At 39.7% G+C, this 21,281-nt stretch overlaps 1 protein-coding gene across 1 annotated transcript in view; it reads right to left on the reverse strand.

Annotated features, from left to right (window-relative positions):
* LOC106574054 (protein Jumonji) overlaps nt 1-21,281 on the reverse strand; it is a 181,484-nt gene that overhangs the window by 43,617 nt on the left and 116,586 nt on the right. Inside the window, exons 10-14 of the mRNA XM_045719244.1 lie at nt 15,901-15,993; nt 14,972-15,090; nt 13,759-13,829; nt 13,365-13,479; nt 11,667-11,772 (exon numbers count right to left, since the gene is read on the reverse strand). Coding sequence (XP_045575200.1) covers nt 11,667-11,772; nt 13,365-13,479; nt 13,759-13,829; nt 14,972-15,090; nt 15,901-15,993 — 504 coding nt within the window. The remainder of the gene's footprint in view (nt 1-11,666; nt 11,773-13,364; nt 13,480-13,758; nt 13,830-14,971; nt 15,091-15,900; nt 15,994-21,281) is intronic.

Raw genomic sequence — 21,281 nt, forward strand, 5'->3', positions numbered from 1 at the left:
TGTATGTGTGGACAGTGTTTATGTAGTCCATGTTTGTACTGTATGTGTGGACAGTGTTTCTGTAGTCCATGTTTGTACTGTATGTGTGGACAGTGTTTATGTAGTCCATGTTTGTACTGTATGTGTGGACAGTGTTTATGTAGTCCATGTTTGTACTGTATGTGTGTGGACAGTGTTTATGTAGTCCATGTTTGTACTGTATGTGTGTGGACAGTGTTTCTGTAGTCCATGTTTGTACTGTATGTGTGTGGACAGTGTTTATGTAGTCCATGTTTGTACTGTATGTGTGGACAGTGTTTATGTAGTCCATGTTTGTACTGTATGTGTGGACAGTGTTTATGTAGTCCATGTTTGTACTGTATGTGTGGACAGTGTTTATGTAGTCCATGTTTGTACTGTATGTGTGTGGACAGTGTTTCTGTAGTCTATGTTTGTACTGTATGTGTGGACAGTGTTTATGTAGTCCATGTTTGTACTGTATGTGTGTGGACAGTATTTCTGTAGTCCATGTTTGTACTGTATGTGTGGACAGTGTTTATGTAGTCCATGTTTGTACTGTATGTGTGGACAGTGTTTATGTAGTCCATGTTTGTACTGTATGTGTGTGGACAGTGTTTCTGTAGTCCATGTTTGTACTGTATGTGTGGACAGTGTTTATGTAGTCCATGTTTGTACTATATATGTGGACAGTATTTATGTAGTCCATGTTTGTACTGTATGTGTGTGGACAGTGTTTCTGTAGTCCATGTTTGTACTGTATGTGTGGACAGTGTTTATGTAGTCCATGTTTGTACTGTATGTGTGTGGACAGTGTTTATGTAGTCCATGTTTGTACTGTATGTGTGTGGACAGTGTTTCTGTAGTTCATGTTTGTACTGTATGTGTGTGGACAGTGTTTATGTAGTCCATGTTTGTACTGTATGTGTGGACAGTGTTTCTGTAGTCCATGTTTGTACTGTATGTGTGGACAGTGTTTATGTAGTCCATGTTTGTACTGTATGTGTGGACAGTGTAGTCCATGTTTGTACTGTATGTGTGGACAGTGTTTATGTAGTCCATGTTTGTACTGTATGTGTGTGGACAGTGTTTCTGTAGTCCATGTTTGTACTGTATGTGTGGACAGTGTTTATGTAGTCCATGTTTGTACTATATATGTGGACAGTATTTATGTAGTCCATGTTTGTACTGTATGTGTGTGGACAGTGTTTCTGTAGTCCATGTTTGTACTGTATGTGTGGACAGTGTTTATGTAGTCCATGTTTGTACTGTATGTGTGTGGACAGTGTTTATGTAGTCCATGTTTGTACTGTATGTGTGTGGACAGTGTTTCTGTAGTCCATGTTTGTACTGTATGTGTGTGGACAGTGTTTATGTAGTCCATGTTTGTACTGTATGTGTGGACAGTGTTTATGTAGTCCATGTTTGTACTGTATGTGTGTGGACAGTGTTTCTGTAGTCTATGTTTGTACTGTATGTGTGTGGACAGTGTTTATGTAGTCCATGTTTGTACTGTATGTGTGGACAGTGTTTATGTAGTCCATGTTTGTACTGTATGTGTGTGGACAGTATTTCTGTAGTCCATGTTTGTACTGTATGTGTGTGGACAGTGTTTATGTAGTCCATGTTTGGACTGTATGTGTGGACAGTGTTTATGTAGTCCATGTTTGTACTGTATGTGTGGACAGTGTTTATGTAGTCCATGTTTGTACTGTATGTGTGGACAGTGTTTCTGTAGTCCATGTTTGTACTGTATGTGTGTGGACAGTATTTCTGTAGTCCATGTTTGTACTGTATGTGTGTGGACAGTGTTTATGTAGTCCATGTTTGTACTGTATGTGTGTGGACAGTATTTCTGTAGTCCATGTTTGTACTGTATGTGTGTGGACAGTGTTTCTGTAGTCCATGTTTGTACTGTATGTGTGTGGACAGTGTTTATGTAGTCCATGTTTGTACTGTATGTGTGGACAGTGTTTATGTAGTCCATGTTTGTACTGTATGTGTGTGGACAGTGTTTCTGTAGTCCATGTTTGTACTGTATGTGTGTGGACAGTGTTTATGTAGTCCATGTTTGTACTGTATGTGTGGACAGTGTTTATGTAGTCCATGTTTGTACTGTATGTGTGTGGACAGTGTTTATGTAGTCCATGTTTGTACTGTATGTGTGGACAGTGTGTATGTAGTCCATGTTTGTACTGTATGTGTGGACAGTGTAGTCCATGTTTGTACTGTATGTGTGGACAGTGTGTATGTAGTCCATGTTTGTACTGTATATGTGGACAGTGTTTATGTAGTCCATGTTTGTACTGTATGTGTGGACAGTGTTTATGTAGTCCATGTTTGTACTGTATGTGTGTGGACAGTGTTTCTGTAGTCCATGTTTGTACTGTATGTGTGTGGACAGTGTTTATGTAGTCCATGTTTGTACTGTATGTGTGTGGACAGTGTTTCTGTAGTCCATGTTTGTACTGTATGTGTGGACAGTGTTTATGTAGTCCATGTTTGTACTGTATGTGTGGACAGTGTTTCTGTAGTCCATGTTTGTACTGTATGTGTGGACAGTGTTTATGTAGTCCATGTTTGTACTGTATGTGTGGACAGTGTTTATGTAGTCCATGTTTGTACTGTATGTGTGTGGACAGTGTTTATGTAGTCCATGTTTGTACTGTATGTGTGTGGACAGTGTTTCTGTAGTCCATGTTTGTATTGTATGTGTGTGGACAGTGTTTATGTAGTCCATGTTTGTACTGTATGTGTGGACAGTGTTTATGTAGTCCATGTTTGTACTGTATGTGTGTGGACAGTGTTTCTGTAGTCTATGTTTGTACTGTATGTGTGGACAGTGTTTATGTAGTCCATGTTTGTACTGTATGTGTGTGGACAGTGTTTCTGTAGTCCATGTTTGTACTGTATGTGTGGACAGTGTTTATGTAGTCCATGTTTGTACTGTATGTGTGGACAGTGTTTATGTAGTCCATGTTTGTACTGTATGTGTGGACAGTGTTTATGTAGTCCATGTTTGTACTGTATGTGTGGACAGTGTAGTCCATGTTTGTACTGTATGTGTGGACAGTGTGTATGTAGTCCATGTTTGTACTGTATATGTGGACAGTGTTTATGTAGTCCATGTTTGTACTGTATGTGTGGACAGTGTTTATGTAGTCCATGTTTGTACTGTATGTGTGTGGACAGTGTTTATGTAGTCCATGTTTGTACTGTATGTGTGTGGACAGTGTTTATGTAGTCCATGTTTGTACTGTATGTGTGGACAGTGTTTATGTAGTCCATGTTTGTACTGTATGTGTGTGGACAGTGTTTCTGTAGTCCATGTTTGTACTGTATGTGTGTGGACAGTGTTTATGTAGTCCATGTTTGTACTGTATGTGTGTGGACAGTGTTTCTGTAGTCCATGTTTGTACTGTATGTGTGGACAGTGTTTATGTAGTCCATGTTTGTACTGTATGTGTGGACAGTGTTGTAGTCCATGTTTGTACTGTATGTGTGGACAGTGTGTATGTAGTCCATGTTTGTACTGTATGTGTGGACAGTGTGTATGTAGTCCATGTTTGTACTGTATGTGTGGACAGTGTAGTCCATGTTTGTACTGTATGTGTGGACAGTGTGTATGTAGTCCATGTTTGTACTGTATGTGTGGACAGTGTTTATGTAGTCCATGTTTGTACTGTATGTGTGTGGACAGTGTTTATGTAGTCCATGTTTGTACTGTATGTGTGGACAGTGTTTATGTAGTCCATGTTTGTACTGTATGTGTGTGGACAGTGTTTCTGTAGTCCATGTTTGTACTGTATGTGTGTGGACAGTGTTTATGTAGTCCATGTTTGTACTGTATGTGTGTGGACAGTGTTTCTGTAGTCCATGTTTGTACTGTATGAGTGGACAGTGTTTATGTAGTCCATGTTTGTACTGTATGTGTGGACAGTGTTTCTGTAGTCCATGTTTGTACTGTATGTGTGGACAGTGTTTCTGTAGTCCATGTTTGTACTGTATGTGTGGACAGTGTTTATGTAGTCCATGTTTGTACTGTATGTGTGGACAGTGTTTATGTAGTCCATGTTTGTACTGTATGTGTGGACAGTGTTTATGTAGTCCATGTTTGTACTGTATGTGTGGACAGTGTTTATGTAGTCCATGTTTGTACTGTATGTGTGTGGACAGTGTTTATGTAGTCCATGTTTGTACTGTATGTGTGGACAGTGTTTATGTAGTCCATGTTTGTACTGTATGTGTGGACAGTGTTTATGTAGTCCATGTTTGTACTGTATGTGTGGACAGTGTTTATGTAGTCCATGTTTGTACTGTATGTGTGTGGACAGTGTTTCTGTAGTCCATGTTTGTACTGTATGTGTGGACAGTGTTTATGTAGTCCATGTTTGTACTGTATGTGTGTGGACAGTATTTCTGTAGTCCATGTTTGTACTGTATGTGTGGACAGTGTTTCTGTAGTCCATGTTTGTACTGTATGTGTGGACAGTATTTATGTAGTCCATGTTTGTACTGTATGTGTGTGGACAGTGTTTATGTAGTCCATGTTTGTACTGTATGTGTGGACAGTGTTTATGTAGTCCATGTTTGTACTGTATGTGTGTGGACAGTGTTTCTGTAGTCCATGTTTGTACTGTATGTGTGTGGACAGTGTTTCTGTAGTCCATGTTTGTACTGTATGTCTGGACAGTGTTTATGTAGTCCATGTTTGTACTGTATGTGTGGACAGTGTAGTCCATGTTTGTACTGTATGTGTGGACAGTGTGTATGTAGTCCATGTTTGTACTGTATGTGTGGACAGTGTGTATGTAGTCCATGTTTGTACTGTATGTGTGGACAGTGTAGTCCATGTTTGTACTGTATGTGTGGACAGTGTGTATGTAGTCCATGTTTGTACTGTATATGTGGACAGTGTTTATGTAGTCCATGTTTGTACTGTATGTGTGGACAGTGTTTATGTAGTCCATGTTTGTACTGTATGTGTGTGGACAGTGTTTATGTAGTCCATGTTTGTACTGTATGTGTGTGGACAGTATTTCTGTAGTCCATGTTTGTACTGTATGTGTGGACAGTGTTTATGTAGTCCATGTTTGTACTGTATGTGTGTGGACAGTGTTTATGTAGTCCATGTTTGTACTGTATGTGTGGACAGTGTTTATGTAGTCCATGTTTGTACTGTATGTGTGTGGACAGTGTTTATGTAGTCCATGTTTGTACTGTATGTGTGGACAGTGTTTATGTAGTCCATGTTTGTACTGTATGTGTGGACAGTGTTTATGTAGTCCATGTTTGTACTGTATGTGTGTGGACAGTATTTATGTAGTCCATGTTTGTACTGTATGTGTGTGGACAGTGTTTATGTAGTCCATGTTTGTACTGTATGTGTGGACAGTGTTTCTGTAGTCCATGTTTGTACTGTATGTGTGTGGACAGTGTTTATGTAGTCCATGTTTGTACTGTATGTGTGGACAGTGTTTATGTAGTCCATGTTTGTACTGTATGTGTGGACAGTGTTTATGTAGTCCATGTTTGTACTGTATGTGTGGACAGTGTTTATGTAGTCCATGTTTGTACTGTATGTGTGTGGACAGTGTTTATGTAGTCCATGTTTGTACTGTATGTGTGTGGACAGTGTTTCTGTAATCCATATTTGTACTGTATGTGTGGACAGTGTTTATGTAGTCCATGTTTGTACTGTATGTGTGTGGACAGTATTTCTGTAGTCCATGTTTGTACTGTATGTGTGTGGACAGTGTAGTCCATGTTTGTACTGTATGTGTGTGGACAGTGTAGTCCATGTTTGTACTGTATGTGTGTGGACAGTGTAGTCCATGTTTGTACTGTATGTGTGGACAGTGTGTATGTAGTCCATGTTTGTACTGTATGTGTGGACAGTATTTCTGTAGTCCATGTTTGTACTGTATGTGTGGACAGTGTTTATGTAGTCCATGTTTGTACTGTATGTGTGAACAGTATTTCTGTAGTCCATGTTTGTACTGTATGTGTGTGGACAGTTTCTGTAGTCCATGTTTGTACTGTATGTGTGGACAGTGTTTATGTAGTCCATGTTTGTACTGTATGTGTGGACAGTATTTCTGTAGTCCATGTTTGTACTGTATGTGTGGACAGTGTAGTCCATGTTTGTACTGTATGTGTGGACAGTGTGTATGTAGTCCATGTTTGTACTGTATGTCTGGACAGTGTTTATGTAGTCCATGTTTGTACTGTATGTGTGGACAGTGTAGTCCATGTTTGTACTGTATGTGTGGACAGTGTGTATGTAGTCCATGTTTGTACTGTATGTGTGGACAGTGTGTATGTAGTCCATGTTTGTACTGTATGTGTGGACAGTGTAGTCCATGTTTGTACTGTATGTGTGGACAGTGTGTATGTAGTCCATGTTTGTACTGTATATGTGGACAGTGTTTATGTAGTCCATGTTTGTACTGTATGTGTGTGGACAGTGTTTATGTAGTCCATGTTTGTACTGTATGTGTGGACAGTGTTTATGTAGTCCATGTTTGTACTGTATGTGTGTGGACAGTGTTTCTGTAGTCCATGTTTGTACTGTATGTGTGTGGACAGTGTTTATGTAGTCCATGTTTGTACTGTATGTGTGTGGACAGTGTTTCTGTAGTCCATGTTTGTACTGTATGAGTGGACAGTGTTTATGTAGTCCATGTTTGTACTGTATGTGTGGACAGTGTTTCTGTAGTCCATGTTTGTACTGTATGTGTGGACAGTGTTTCTGTAGTCCATGTTTGTACTGTATGTGTGGACAGTGTTTATGTAGTCCATGTTTGTACTGTATGTGTGGACAGTGTTTATGTAGTCCATGTTTGTACTGTATGTGTGGACAGTGTTTATGTAGTCCATGTTTGTACTGTATGTGTGGACAGTGTTTATGTAGTCCATGTTTGTACTGTATGTGTGTGGACAGTGTTTATGTAGTCCATGTTTGTACTGTATGTGTGGACAGTGTTTATGTAGTCCATGTTTGTACTGTATGTGTGGACAGTGTTTATGTAGTCCATGTTTGTACTGTATGTGTGGACAGTGTTTATGTAGTCCATGTTTGTACTGTATGTGTGTGGACAGTATTTCTGTAGTCCATGTTTGTACTGTATGTGTGTGGACAGTGTTTATGTAGTCCATGTTTGTACTGTATGTGTCTGGACAGTGTTTATGTAGTCCATGTTTGTACTGTATGTGTGGACAGTGTAGTCCATGTTTGTACTGTATGTGTGGACAGTGTGTATGTAGTCCATGTTTGTACTGTATGTGTGGACAGTGTGTATGTAGTCCATGTTTGTACTGTATGTGTGGACAGTGTAGTCCATGTTTGTACTGTATGTGTGGACAGTGTGTATGTAGTCCATGTTTGTACTGTATATGTGGACAGTGTTTATGTAGTCCATGTTTGTACTGTATGTGTGGACAGTGTTTATGTAGTCCATGTTTGTACTGTATGTGTGTGGACAGTGTTTATGTAGTCCATGTTTGTACTGTATGTGTGTGGACAGTGTTTCTGTAGTCCATGTTTGTACTGTATGTGTGGACAGTGTTTATGTAGTCCATGTTTGTACTGTATGTGTGTGGACAGTGTTTATGTAGTCCATGTTTGTACTGTATGTGTGGACAGTGTTTATGTAGTCCATGTTTGTACTGTATGTGTGTGGACAGTGTTTATGTAGTCCATGTTTGTACTGTATGTGTGGACAGTGTTTATGTAGTCCATGTTTGTACTGTATGTGTGGACAGTGTTTATGTAGTCCATGTTTGTACTGTATGTGTGTGGACAGTGTTTATGTAGTCCATGTTTGTACTGTATGTGTGTGGACAGTGTTTATGTAGTCCATGTTTGTACTGTATGTGTGGACAGTGTTTCTGTAGTCCATGTTTGTACTGTATGTGTGTGGACAGTGTTTATGTAGTCCATGTTTGTACTGTATGTGTGGACAGTGTTTATGTAGTCCATGTTTGTACTGTATGTGTGGACAGTGTTTATGTAGTCCATGTTTGTACTGTATGTGTGGACAGTGTTTATGTAGTCCATGTTTGTACTGTATGTGTGTGGACAGTGTTTATGTAGTCCATGTTTGTACTGTATGTGTGTGGACAGTGTTTCTGTAGTCCATGTTTGTACTGTATGTGTGGACAGTGTTTATGTAGTCCATGTTTGTACTGTATGTGTGTGGACAGTGTTTCTGTAGTCCATGTTTGTACTGTATGTGTGTGGACAGTGTAGTCCATGTTTGTACTGTATGTGTGTGGACAGTGTAGTCCATGTTTGTACTGTATGTGTGTGGACAGGTGTAGTCCATGTTTGTACTGTATGTGTGGACAGTGTGTATGTAGTCCATGTTTGTACTGTATGTGTGGACAGTGTTTCTGTAGTCCATGTTTGTACTGTATGTGTGGACAGTGTTTATGTAGTCCATGTTTGTACTGTATGTGTGAACAGTATTTCTGTAGTCCATGTTTGTACTGTATGTGTGTGGACAGTTTCTGTAGTCCATGTTTGTACTGTATGTGTGGACAGTGTTTATGTAGTCCATGTTTGTACTGTATGTGTGGACAGTATTTCTGTAGTCCATGTTTGTACTGTATGTGTGGACAGTGTTTATGTAGTCCATGTTTGTACTGTATGTGTGGACAGTATTTCTGTAGTCCATGTTTGTACTGTATGTGTGTGGACAGTATTTATGTAGTCCATGTTTGTACTGTATGTGTGGACAGTGTTTATGTAGTCCATGTTTGTACTGTATGTGTGGACAGTATTTCTGTAGTCCATGTTTGTACTGTATGTGTGTGGACAGTGTTTATGTAGTCCATGTTTGTACTGTATGTGTGTGGACAGTGTTTATGTAGTCCATGTTTGTACTGTATGTGTGTGGACAGTATTTCTGTAGTCCATGTTTGTACTGTATGTGTGGACAGTGTTTCTGTAGTCCATGTTTGTACTGTATGTGTGTGGACAGTGTTTATGTAGTCCATGTTTGTACTGTATGTGTGGACAGTATTTCTGTAGTCCATGTTTGTACTGTATGTGTGTGGACAGTGTTTATGTAGTCCATGTTTGTACTGTATGTGTGGACAGTGTTTCTGTAGTCCATGTTTGTACTGTATGTGTGGACAGTGTTTATGTAGTCCATGTTTGTACTGTAGTGTGTGGACAGTGTTTATGTAGTCCATGTTTGTACTGTATGTGTGGACAGTGTTTATGTAGTCCATGTTTGTACTGTATGTGTGGACAGTGTTTATGTAGTCCATGTTTGTACTGTATGTGTGTGGACAGTGTTTCTGTAGTCCATGTTTGTACTGTATGTGTGGACAGTGTTTATGTAGTCCATGTTTGTACTGTATGTGTGGACAGTGTTTCTGTAGTCCATGTTTGTACTGTATGTGTGTGGACAGTGTTTATGTAGTCCATGTTTGTACTGTATGTGTGGACAGTATTTCTGTAGTCCATGTTTGTACTGTATGTGTGTGGACAGTGTTTATGTAGTCCATGTTTGTACTGTAGTGTGTGGACAGTGTTTATGTAGTCCATGTTTGTACTGTATGTGTGGACAGTGTTTCTGTAGTCCATGTTTGTACTGTATGTGTGTGGACAGTGTTTATGTAGTCCATGTTTGTACTGTATGTGTGTGGACAGTGTTTATGTAGTCCATGTTTGTACTGTATGTGTGTGGACAGTGTTTCTGTAGTCCATGTTTGTACTGTATGTGTGGACAGTGTTTCTGTAGTCCATGTTTGTACTGTATGTGTGTGGACAGTATTTCTGTAGTCCATGTTTGTACTGTATGTGTGGACAGTATTTCTGTAGTCCATGTTTGTACTGTATGTGTGTGGACAGTGTTTATGTAGTCCATGTTTGTACTGTATGTGTGGACAGTATTTCTGTAGTCCATGTTTGTACTGTATGTGTGGACAGTATTTCTGTAGTCCATGTTTGTACTGTATGTGTGGACAGTGTTTATGTAGTCCATGTTTGTACTGTATGTGTGGACAGTGTTTATGTAGTCCATGTTTGTACTGTATGTGTGTGGACAGTGTTTCTGTAGTCCATGTTTGTACTGTATGTGTGGACAGTGTTTCTGTAGTCCATGTTTGTACTGTATGTGTGTGGACAGTGTTTATGTAGTCCATGTTTGTACTGTATGTGTGGACAGTGTTTCTGTAGTCCATGTTTGTACTGTATGTGTGTGGACAGTGTTTATGTAGTCCATGTTTGTACTGTATGTGTGGACAGTGTTTATGTAGTCCATGTTTGTACTGTATGTGTGGACAGTGTTTCTGTAGTCCATGTTTGTACTGTATGTGTGTGGACAGTGTTTATGTAGTCCATGTTTGTACTGTATGTGTGGACAGTGTTTATGTAGTCCATGTTTGTACTGTATGTGTGGACAGTGTTCATGTAGTCCATGTTTGTACTGTATGTGTGTGGACAGTGTTTCTGTAGTCCATGTTTGTACTGTATGTGTGGACAGTATTTCTGTAGTCCATGTTTGTACTGTATGTGTGGACAGTGTTTATGTAGTCCATGTTTGTACTGTATATGTGGACAGTATTTATGTAGTCCATGTTTGTACTGTATGTGTGGACAGTGTTTCTGTAGTCCATGTTTGTACTGTATGTGTGTGGACAGTATTTATGTAGTCCATGTTTGTACTGTATGTGTGTGGACAGTGTTTCTGTAGTCCATGTTTGTACCGTATGTGTGGACAGTGTTTCTGTAGTCCATGTTTGTACTGTATGTGTGTGGACAGTATTTATGTAGTCCATGTTTGTACTGTATGTGTGTGGACAGTGTTTCTGTAGTCCATGTTTGTACTGTATGTGTGTGGACAGTGTTTATGTAGTCCATGTTTGTACTGTATGTGTGGACAGTGTTTCTGTAGTCCATGTTTGTACTGTATGTGTGTGGACAGTGTTTATGTAGTCCATGTTTGTACTGTATGTGTGGACAGTATTTCTGTAGTCCATGTTTGTACTGTATGTGTGTGGACAGTGTTTATGTAGTCCATGTTTGTACTGTATGTGTGGACAGTGTTTATGTAGTCCATGTTTGTACTGTATGTGTGGACAGTGTTTCTGTAGTCCATGTTTGTACTGTATGTGTGGACAGTGTTTCTGTAGTCCATGTTTGTACTGTATGTGTGGACAGTGTTTATGTAGTCCATGTTTGTACTGTATGTGTGGACAGTGTTTCTGTAGTCCATGTTTGTACTGTATGTGTGGACAGTGTTTCTGTAGTCCATGTTTGTACTGTATGTGTGGACAGTATTTCTGTAGTCCATGTTTGTACTGTATGTGTGGACAGTGTTTATGTAGTCCATGTTTGTACTGTATGTGTGTGGACAGTGTTTATGTAGTCCATGTTTGTACTGTATGTGTGTGGACAGTGTTTATGTAGTCCATGTTTGTACTGTATGTGTGTGGACAGTGTTTATGTAGTCCATGTTTGTACTGTATGTGTGTGGACAGTGTTTCTGTAGTCCATGTTTGTACTGTATGTGTGGACAGTGTTTATGTAGTCCATGTCTGTACTGTATGTGTGTGGACAGTGTTTCTGTAGTCCATGTTTGTACTGTATGTGTGGACAGTATTTCTGTAGTCCATGTTTGTACTGTATGTGTGTGCTGTGTATCCTGCAGTCTCACCATGATGTTGTTCTCCAACATCTCCAGTCCTGGGGTTCCATTAGCCTGCAGCAGTGTGTGAACCACCTTGTCCAGCTTCACCTTCTCCTCAGCAGGAATACAGTACCTAGACCCCAGGTCACATGGGTTATTAGGATCTAATTGTGTACCACTATATGATAACATGTTGGAGTTAGTGGACACATGTCATAGTACTAGTAAATAATAATAATATCCTTGTCTGGCAATGAAACTTTATTTTTATTGTAGTTTTATAGCATTTTATTTGAGCCTAACAATTACTTTGAGGGGAATTTTATAAGGGGAAAGATTTGCTTTTGGAATTTTCGAAATATTTTCAATATTATTCATTTCCATGTTGGCTCTATACCCGGAAATGCCATTGTCTGGAGAAAAGGATCCCAATTTCAAACTCCAAAATTATATTATATATATTTTTTAACTGGCAATAATTAATATTAACTGAAAAAGGATCTTGTGTAGTTATTTGCAATAGCCCTTATCTCGAAACTGTGATTCCTAAAAGATGTGTCTGGAGATTTGGTCAACTCAAATCAGGAATGAGCAGGGACAGCTCTACCATAATGACCTCTTCATGTTCTCATTACATGTAGTGCAACAAGACCACTCATAGTCTGGAAAGTTCTCCACTATCTGATATATTTTAAACAAACAATATAGAAATCACCATATTCAAAACCCTAAAAAAGATTTTGGTCTAACGTCAACTCCGTCAGAGTGCAGAAAGAATAATTTAATATACTTTACAAATTTAAAATACTTTGAGGCAAAAATGTCTGTTTTGAGTATCTGTTGTCAACTCCGTCACTGATGGCTAAACCCCTTAAGAACTTTTTTTATTTTTATTATAAAAATATATTTTAATCACTCTTCTGTAACACATGCTTAAACTATTGACATATTTGCTGTGATGTTTGTACTAAGGGATCATTTTTCCTTTATAAATGTTGTTTTATGTTCTGAATCTAGAAAAACATGCCAAAATGCTAACAAAATCAGTCCTGGAGCATTATATAGCGTTATAAAATGAAACAAAAATACGTTTGGAGATTTGTATTTCATATTTGAATAATGTAATGAAAAAGAAAAAAAGTTTATATTGTCCGGTCTTTCAAGAATTCCATATATATATATATATATTATAAACTGGGTGGTTCGAGCCCTGAATGCTGATTGGCTGACAGCCGTGGAATATCAGACCGTATACCACAGGTATGACAAAACATTTTACTGTTCTAATTATGTTGCGAACCAGTTTATAATATCAATAAGGCAATGCGTCGTGCCTAAGAACAGCCCTTAGCTGTGGTATATTGGCCATATACCACACCCTCTCGTGCCTTATTGCTTAAATATATACCATTTAGCAGATGCTTTTATCCAATAGAGACTTACAGTCATGCTGCATACATTTTACATATGGATGTCCCAGAGAATCAAACCCACTATCCTGGCGTTGTGAGCGCCATGCTCTACCTACTGAGCCATACAGCGTTTCCTTCATACTGTACTGACCACGCTCAGGGAGTTCTATTAAATCAATCTCCATTAGTTCTATTTCATCAGGCTTGACTAACTGATGCTGAGCTCGTTCTCCATTGGTTGTGGCAGGTGGTGAACCTGAGTGACCGTAGGATTAAACTGGGAGAGGGCAGTGAGCAGTGAACCACTACTTACCAAATGCAGTCAGCACCAGTGTGTAAGTAATCAATGTATGGAAGGCGATGATGGTCTCGCGACCAGCATGAGGTAGAGAAGACCATGCCGATGTTCAGCCAAGGAATGGTCACTCCTGTAGAACCACAAAGGAAGACATAGTAGACTGTCAAGCTTTTCTAGTCAGTTCAAGTTCACTTAATACATAGCAGAATGCAATTGAATTGTGTCACCAAAAATTAGGATATACTGTATAAAACAAAAAAACTAGCACAACATACTTTCAAGGAACTGTTGTAGTTAAGCTGATGGGAGTCCTTCAGTTCACTCTGCAGCTACTTACAACTGTCTGTATTACAATACACTTGACTGTCATCCTGTGTAAAAGGAGAGGGTCATAGGTATAGATGATTACCTGGCACAGCACCAAGATGGCGTAAGATGGATCCTGAATTATTGGGAAGGACTGTAAGGTTCCATCCATGTCTTGAGTGGAGACAAGAGAACAGAACACATATTTTATGCATGTCCTGTGGCGGATGAATCAGAATTAGTTGGGTAACATAGATAATTAAGATGTCTTATCTGCATAATATGCTTATGTGATATACTTGTTATTAGAATGTATCCCTTTGGACTCTGGTGTTGGCAGTTACACTTCTTCCCTCAGCTGGGGCTCAGTCACTTGGGGCCCAGAGAGGGAAGAGGTCAGGCTTGTCTTTTACATGTCTCTGGTGCTATGCAGAATATCAGAAAGGGAAGAGGACAGGATGGAACATTGTCTTCATATGTGAATGTGTCTTTACCTACTCTTAAACCATGTGAAGGAATGGCGTGATTAATGGGGAACCAATTACTTGTCTTCACAATGTCTGTGCGCAAGTCACTCCCTCCTTTGGCATTGGGGGGAGGTGTATGGCAGTGTATGGAACCATTGTATGTCCTCTCTGATGTTGCACTTATCCTGGGATAGTGTATGACCTAGAGACTCACTCCCCTCAGTGAGCTTGTCCAGGAGTGGGGTCAAGAAGGGGTTTTACTTGAGATGGGAGTATCTAGAGTTGACAATTGAGTTATGCCATTGGATGAGCTAATGTTTCTGTTCTATACCGTACCAGGAAGAGACGGTTCCAGTTTGGAGTAGAAGGGCCAGACACTGGTCTGTACAATGAAAACTGTTGACATAGCAGATGCTATCTGCTATGTATTATAGATATCTTTCATACAAATCTTAACCTTGTGACCATTCTATGTATCTGTTGTTCATCATGTAGGTTGAGAGGGGTGTATCTTGGCTATAAAAGATCTTTGTACTTTTGTGTTGTCACTCTCAACGGTTCATTAGAAATAGGGAATCGTTGAAAGTCAGTGCTATTGCAAAGCTCTTATTATTAAAGATGTAGTTTAAGTATAACTCTGACTGGTGTGTGGAGTTTGTTTCTCCTCATTTGGTAAAACAGAAATTAACCACCACAGTCCTTACAGGGTTGTAAAATTCCCCCTAACTTTCCAAAAATTCCCAGGTTCTCCAGAAATCCCAGTTGGAAGATTCCAGGAATCAGGAGGGAATAAGCAGGAAATTCAAAATCCTCCATTCATGTGATAGGATAATGCTGTTAGGCCCTTACTTTGAAAACGTCTCAGACTTTCCAACTGGGAAGCCACTCCCATGAGTTTTAGTGTCCACTTTCCCACAGTGCACTGCAACATGACATTCCCTCTGCTCCACGATGTTCCAGTACTCCTGCTGCAATCACAGACAGAAACATTATTGCATTAATGTAGATGAAAAAACAAGTAGTGACAGTAGATCACACAGTGGGATGGCTGACAAGAAAGACAAAAGGAGAGAAGAAATATGTCAATGACCTGATCAGTCATCTCCATTCTACTTATGGTCCCAGTGAGTTATACTACTTATGGTCCCAGTGAATTATACTACTTATGGTCCCAGTGAATTATACTACTTATGGTCCAAGTGAATTATACTACTTATGGTCCCAGTGAATTATACTACTTATGGTCCCAGTGAGTTATACTACTTATGGTCCCAGTGAATTATACTACTTATGGTCCCAGTGAATTATACTACTTATGGTCCCAGTGAGTTATACTACTTATGGTCCCAGTGAATTATACTACTTATGGTCCCAGTGAATTATACTACTTATGGTCCCAGTGAATTATACTACTTATGGTCCCAGTGAATTATACTACTTATGGTCCCAGTGAATTATACTACTTATGGTCCCAGTGAGTTATACTACTTATGGTCCCAGTGAATTATACTACTTATGGTCCCAGTGAATTATACTACTTATTCATTATGACTATATGGTTGCGTCCCAAATAGCAGGGCCCTGACCAAAACTAGTGCACTAAGGGCCGATTCAGACTTGAAATAAGTAGACTTAACATGGATTTATGTCAATAAGTCAAATGTGTATTTTTTTTATTTAAGTCCATGTTAAGTCAACTTCTCTGAAACCTGAATAGGGCCTTAAGTAGCGCAACCTACGTAGCAGGTATATAACAGTTTGGGATATGTAGACCTTACCTCCACCTCAGCCGTCCCAGGCTCCTTGTTGAAACACATGTTCATAGTATTCCTGGCTGTCCTGTAGAACGTAGTGAGAGAAACCGACTTCCCCTGCCATAGAGAAACACAAAGAGAGGGAGGGGTAAGACCTTATGGTCCCTTTCAAGTTCCCTGATATACAGTCAATGTAAAGATTATCACAGCAAATCATGAACACAAACAAAGAGTGTACGAGCTTATGGACTGAGGTGTTTTGATATACTGCCAATCGAATGACACAGAAACACAACCAAAGAGACTAGTAAGACCATACAGGAAGTAGTCTTTTAAGCCCCTTGATACTGTCTCCGTCCCCAATGACATGCTACTTCTGAACAGGCTCTGGTCAAAAGTACTGCATTAGAAAAGGGAAAAGGAATGTGATTTGGGACGCACCCACTGTCAATGTAACGATTATCACAGCCAATCAGATGGGAGTGTTAGTTGAACAGCCAGACAAAAACAAAAAGCTTTTCTCTGAGAGGGTGAAAACTACATGATACATGTGGATGTCACTGTGCTGCATGACATCATCTTCCTTCCTCTCCCCGCTGCTGCTGCAGCCTCAGCACATTCTGAAGGGGAGTCTTCCATCCAGACGCTTTTCTCAGGTTGCCTCCCATATGGCACCCGTTTCCCTTATCCAAATGGCTAACTATTCCCTTATATAGAGTACTACTTTCGATCGGAGCCCTAAGGGCCCTGGTTAAAAGTAGTGCACTAGACAGGGAATTGGGCACCATTTGGGACATAAGCTCAGATACATGACAAACAGCCGGGCAGGGACAGCCTGTATGAATGTGCCAGGAAAATCCCTGGTTGGTTGGACTACAGTCAGTCACTGTAAGCTTTCCCACATGTGTGGAGGAGATTACTGTATTTCTTATTATGGCCCAATATATTGATTTCATATGGGCCCAGCTATGCTGGCATTCACAGACAGAATACTCCCTACGAGCCAGGTTTAAAAAGTAAGAAGTCAAACTGAGAGATGAAACGCTATAAGTAACTGATACTACAGAAGAACTAACTGATACTACAGGAGAACTGATACTACAGCAGAACTAACTGATACTACAGGAGAACTGACTGATTCTACAGGAGAACTGACTGATACTACAGGAGAACTGACTGATACTACAGGAGAACTAACTGATACTACAGGGAAATAAGAGAACTAACTGATACTACAGGAGAAATACAGGAGACTGATACTACAGCAGAACTAACTGATACTACAGGAGAACTGACTGATTCTACAGGAGAACTGACTGATACTACAGGAGAACTGACTGATACTACAGGAGAACTAACTGATACTACAGGAGAACTAACTGATACTACAGGAGAACTAACTGATACTACAGGAGAACTGACTGATACTACAGGAGAACTAACTGATACTACAGGAGAACTAACTGATACTACAGGAGAACTAACTGATACTACAGGAGAACTAACTGATACTACAGGAGAACCGTAACTGATATTACAGGAGAACTGACTGATACTACAGGAGAACTGATACTACAGGAGAACTGACTGATACTACAAAATAACTTTAACTGATACGACAGGAGAACTAACTGATACTACAGGAGAACTGGCTGATACTACAAAATAACTTTAACTGATACGACAGGAGAACTAACTGATACTACAGGAGAACTAACTGATACTAACTGATACTACAGGAGAACTAACTGATACTAACTGATACTACAGGAGAACTAACTGATACTACAGGAGAACTAACTGATACTACAGGAGAACTGACTGATACTACAGGAGATCTAACTGATACTACAGGAGAACTAACTGATACTACTGGAGAACTGACTGATACTACAGGAGAACTGACTGATACTACAGGAGAACTAACTGATACTATAGGAGAACTAACTGATTCTACAGGAGAATTAACTGATACTACAGGAGAACTAACTGATACTACAGGAGAACTGATACTACAGCAGAACTGACTGATACTACAGGAGAACTAACTGATACTACAGGAGAACTAACTGATACTACAGGAAAACTGTAACTGATATTACAGGAGAACTAACTGATACTACAGGAGAACTGACTGATACTACAAAAGAACTAACTGATACTACAGGAGAACTGACTGATACTACAGGAGAACTGACTGATACTACAGGAGAACTGACTCATACTATAGGAGAACTGATACTACAGGAGAACTAACTGATACTACAGGAGAACTGTAACTGATATTACAGGAGAACTAACTGATACTACAGGAGAACTAACTGATATTACAGGAGAACTAACTGATACTACAGGAGAACTAACTGATTCTACAGGAGAACTAACTGATTCTACAGGAGAATTAACTGATTCTACAGGAGAATTAACTGATTCTACAGGAGAATTGACTGATTCTACAGATTAACTGACTGATACTACAGATGAACTGACTGATGCTACAGGAGAACTGACTGATACTACAGGAGAACTGACTGATACTACAGGAGAACTGACTGATACTACAGGAGAACTAACTGGTACTACAGGAGAACTGACTGATACTACAGGAGAATTAACTGATACTACAGGAGAACTAACTGATACTACAGGAGAACTAACTGATACTACAGGAGAACTAACTGATGCTACAGGAGAACTAACTGATACTACAGGAGAACTAACTGATGCTACAGGAGAACTGACTGATACTACAAGAGAACTAACTGATACTACAGGAGAACTGACTGATACTACAGGAGAACTGTAACTGATACTACAGGAGAACTGACTGATACTACAGGAGAACTGACTGATACTACAGGAGAACTAACTGATACTACAGGAGAACTAACTGATTCTATAGGAGAACTGACTGATACTACAGGAGAACTAACTGATACTACAGGAGAACTAACTGATACTACAGGAGAACTAACTGATACTACAGGAGAACTAACTGATACTACAGGAGAACTAACTGATACTACAGGAGAACTAACTGATGCTACAGGAGAACTGACTGATACTACAAGAGAACTAACTGATACTACAGGAGAACTAACCGATACTACAGGAGAACTGTAACTGATACTACAGGAGAACTGACTGATACTACAGGAGAACTGACTGATACTACAGGAGAACTGACTGATACTACAGGAGAACTGTAACTGATACTACAGGAGAACTGACTGATACTACAGGAGAACTAACTGATACTACAGGAGAACTGACTGATACTACAGGAGAACTGACTGATACTACAGGAGAACTGACTGATACTACAGGAGAACTGACTGATACTACAGGAGAACGTAACTGATACTACAGGAGAACTAACTGATTCTATAGGAGAACTAACTGATACTACAGGAGAACTAACTGATACTACAGGAGAACTGACTGATACTACAGGAGAACTAACTGATACTACAGGAGAACTAACTGATACTACAGGAGAACTGACTGATACTACAGGAGAACTGACTGATACTACAGGAGAACTAACTGATACTACAGGAGAACTAACTGATACTACAGGAGAACTAACTGATACTACAGGAGAACTAACTGATACTACAGGAGAACTAACTGATACTACAGGAGAACTAACTGATACTACAGGAGAACTGACTGATACTACAGGAGAACTGACTGATACTACAGGAGAACTAACTGATACTACAGGAGAACTGTAACTGATACTACAGGAGAACTGACTGATACTACAAAAGAACTGTAACTGATACTACAGGAGAACTAACTGATACTACAGGAGAACTGTAACTGATATTACAGGAGAACTAACTGATACTACAGGAGAACTGACTGATACTACAGGAGAACTAACTGATACTACAGGAGAACTGACTGATACTACAGGAGAACTAACTGATACTACAGGAGAACTGACTGATTCTACAGGAGAACTAACTGATACTACAGATGAACTGACTGATGCTACAGGTGAACTGACTGATACTACAGGAGAACTGACTGATACTACAGGAGAACTAACTGGTACTACAGGAGAACTGACTGATACTACAGGAGAACTAACTGATTCTACAGGAGAACTAACTGATACTACAGGAGAACTGACTGATACTACAGGAGAACTGTAACAGATACTACAGGAGAACTAACTGATACTACAGGAGAACTGTAACTGATGCTACAGGAGAACTGACTGATACTACAGGAGAACTAACTGATACTACAGGAGAACTGACTGATACTACAGATGAACTGACTGATACTACAGGAGAACTAACTGATACTACAGGAGAACTAACTGATACTACAGGAGAACTGACTGATTCTATAGGAGAACTGACTGATACTACAGGAGAACTAACTGATACTACAGGAGAACTGTAACTGATATTACAGGAGAACTGACTGATACTACAGGAGAACTGACTGATACTACAGGAGAACTAACTGATACTACAGGAGAACTGTAACAGATACTACAGGAGAACTGTAACAGATACTACAGGAGAACTAACTGATACTACAGGAGAACTGACTGATACTACAGGAGAACTGTAACAGATACTACAGGAGAACTAACTGATACTACAGGAGAACTAACTGATACTACAGGAGAACTGACTGATACTACAGGAGAACTGACTGATGCTACAGGAGAACTGACTGATACTACAGGAGAACTGACTGATACTACAGGAGAACTGACTGATGCTACAGGAGAACTAACTGATACTACAGGAGAACTGACTGATACTACAGGAGAACTGACTGATACTACAGGAGAACTGTAACAGATACTACAGGAGAACTAACTGATACTACAGGAGAACTGACTGATACTACAGGAGAACTGACTGATGCTACAGGAGAACTAACTGATACTACAGGAGAACTGACTGATACTACAGGAGAACTGACTGATACTACAGGAGAACTGTAACAGATACTACAGGAGAACTAACTGATACTACAGGAGAACTGACTGATACTACAGGAGAACTGAACTGATACTACAGGAGAACTAACTGATACTACAGGAGAACTAACTGATACTACAGGAGAACTGACTGATACTACAGGAGAACTAACTGATACTACAGGAGAACTGTAACTGACACTACTGATAAGAGAACTGTGAGCAACAGAAGATCATCATGGAGCATCAAGACAGAAATACTGGCAGTGATAAGTTGACATGGGGTGACGTGTTGTCAAAATGAGGTGTGTGTGCGTGTGTGTCTGATCGTGTGTGTGGCCTCTGTGCTTGCAGATGTGCAATGACCTATATTAGATGTGAGAGCAACTGAACCAGGGATATTGTAGTTCTGCTTCCAGGCACTAACAGCTATACACACTGTATTGACAGTGCT

Source organism: Salmo salar, chromosome ssa05 (genome assembly GCF_905237065.1).
Source record: "Salmo salar chromosome ssa05, Ssal_v3.1, whole genome shotgun sequence".
Taxonomy (NCBI): domain Eukaryota; kingdom Metazoa; phylum Chordata; class Actinopteri; order Salmoniformes; family Salmonidae; genus Salmo; species Salmo salar.